The sequence below is a fragment of the Nicotiana tabacum genome, chromosome 23 (genome assembly GCF_000715075.1).
Source record: "Nicotiana tabacum cultivar K326 chromosome 23, ASM71507v2, whole genome shotgun sequence".
NCBI lineage: Eukaryota > Viridiplantae > Streptophyta > Magnoliopsida > Solanales > Solanaceae > Nicotiana > Nicotiana tabacum.
This window is the reverse complement of record NC_134102.1, coordinates 121,192,201-121,193,860: the sequence shown is the minus strand read 5'-3', so window position 1 is coordinate 121,193,860 and position 1,660 is coordinate 121,192,201. Positions and strand designations below refer to the sequence as shown.

Here is a 1,660-nt window from a genome sequence, read left to right as displayed (position 1 = left end):
AAATAAAATCATAAAAGATGGCAGATAACACTGTTAACGGCACACGCACCCTTGAAATTCAAGGGAACAACCTCATTTCGAGGATTCAATCAGTGATACTCGCAATGAGGGGAACGACGCCACACCGGTACATGGCAGGTTCGGGAGACGACTCCTGATGATGATGAGGAGGAGCATGTAGCGGATGCAGTGAGAGTCCTGCAAGAGCAGCAAGCAATCATTCTAGGTCATCTCACGCGACAGGATCAGGTTATGACGGAACTGAAGCAGGCGTTATCGGGTGCCTCAACTAATGCAAACAGGCGAGATCCAGTTCCTCTTGATGTTCCCGTGAACTAGACGACGCAGAGAGTTGATAATAATACTCCTAAGGGCGAAGTTTGCTCCGATGGGGCTAGGGGGAATAGATCCGGCCTAAAAAACGAGAACGATCCATTCAAGGATGAGCTTTTGCGGTTCATGAAGGAAGTAAACGCCTACATGGATCAAATCCCGGGCGCACCACCAGTACTAAAAGGCACAAACTCGAAGAAGTATATTCAATTACCATATAAGCCGAGCGCAGCCCAAGAATTAATCCTGAAGCAGTTCAAAATGACCGAAATGCCAAAGTATGATGGAACTTCAAATCCACAGGAGCACATTACCACATACACAACAGCAGTGAAAGGAAATGATTTGGCTCCTCACGAAATTGAGTCTGTGTTGCTGAAAATATTTGGTGAGACTTTCACGAGTGGAGCTTTAACGTGGTATTCATTATTGCCCGAGCACTCCATAGATTCCTTTGAGATGCTCGCGGATTCTTTTGTCAAAGCTCATGCCGATGCCAGAAAGGTACAAGCCCGTAAGGCCAACATATTCAGGATTGCGCACAGAGAATCCGAATTATTACGAGAGTTCGTTACCCGATTCCAGAAGGAAAGGATGTTACTACCAACAATCCCAGATGAATGGGCGGCTGAAGCATTCACCAAAGGTTTAAATCCGAGAAGTTTGAATGCTTTTCGAAAATTGAAAGAAAGTCTTCTCGAGTTCCAAGCGACGACTTGGGTGGATGTCCACAACCAGTACGAGTCGAAAATAAGGATCGAAGACGACCAGGTGGGCTTTCTATCGTCGACCAAAGGATGGGAAAAGAACAGAGAAAAAACGAAAGATGATATTGACACGGATAGACGGACTTCGAGGGAACGCTTTTTGCCCTATGAATGGACAGAAGGTCGTGGCAGGATCTTTCGGACAACGGACAAGTTCACCATTGATAGAAGGACCGATCATGGCCGGAACAACAGATCGTTATAGGATGGAGAAATCTCTGGGTCACGAGATTCTTCTTACCCAAAGTTGTCGGAGTATAAATTCAACGTCAGTGTGGTGGAGTTGGTATCAACAATGAGAAATATCAAAGAGGCACGATTCCCAAGACTTATGAAATATGATCCCAGCCATAGGGATCCTAATTTATGGTGTGAATATCATGGCACTAACAGCCATCGGACTGGGGACTGCCAACACCTCCTGGAAGAAGTGGAAACATTGTTAAAGAATGGTCACCTCAGAAAATTCTTGAGTGACCACGCTAAAAACAATTATGCTCGGAACAGGGGTGACGTGGAAACCTCGAAAGCGGGAGAAAAACCCCCATGCCAAACGATCA

At 45.8% G+C, this 1,660-nt stretch overlaps 1 protein-coding gene across 1 annotated transcript; it reads left to right on the top strand.

Annotated features, from left to right (window-relative positions):
• Positions 1–594: 594 nt before the first annotated feature.
• LOC142177357 (uncharacterized) lies at positions 595–1,305 on the top strand. Its single transcript, XM_075245833.1, has one exon. The coding sequence runs from the start codon at positions 595–597 to the stop codon at positions 1,303–1,305; it is 711 nt and encodes a 236-aa protein (XP_075101934.1).
• Positions 1,306–1,660: the final 355 nt, after the last annotated feature.

Excerpts from the sequence above, each read along its gene's own strand:
- LOC142177357 (XM_075245833.1), top strand. The coding sequence starts at position 595 with ATGACCGAAATGCCAAAGTATGATGGAACTTCAAATCCACAGGAGCAC.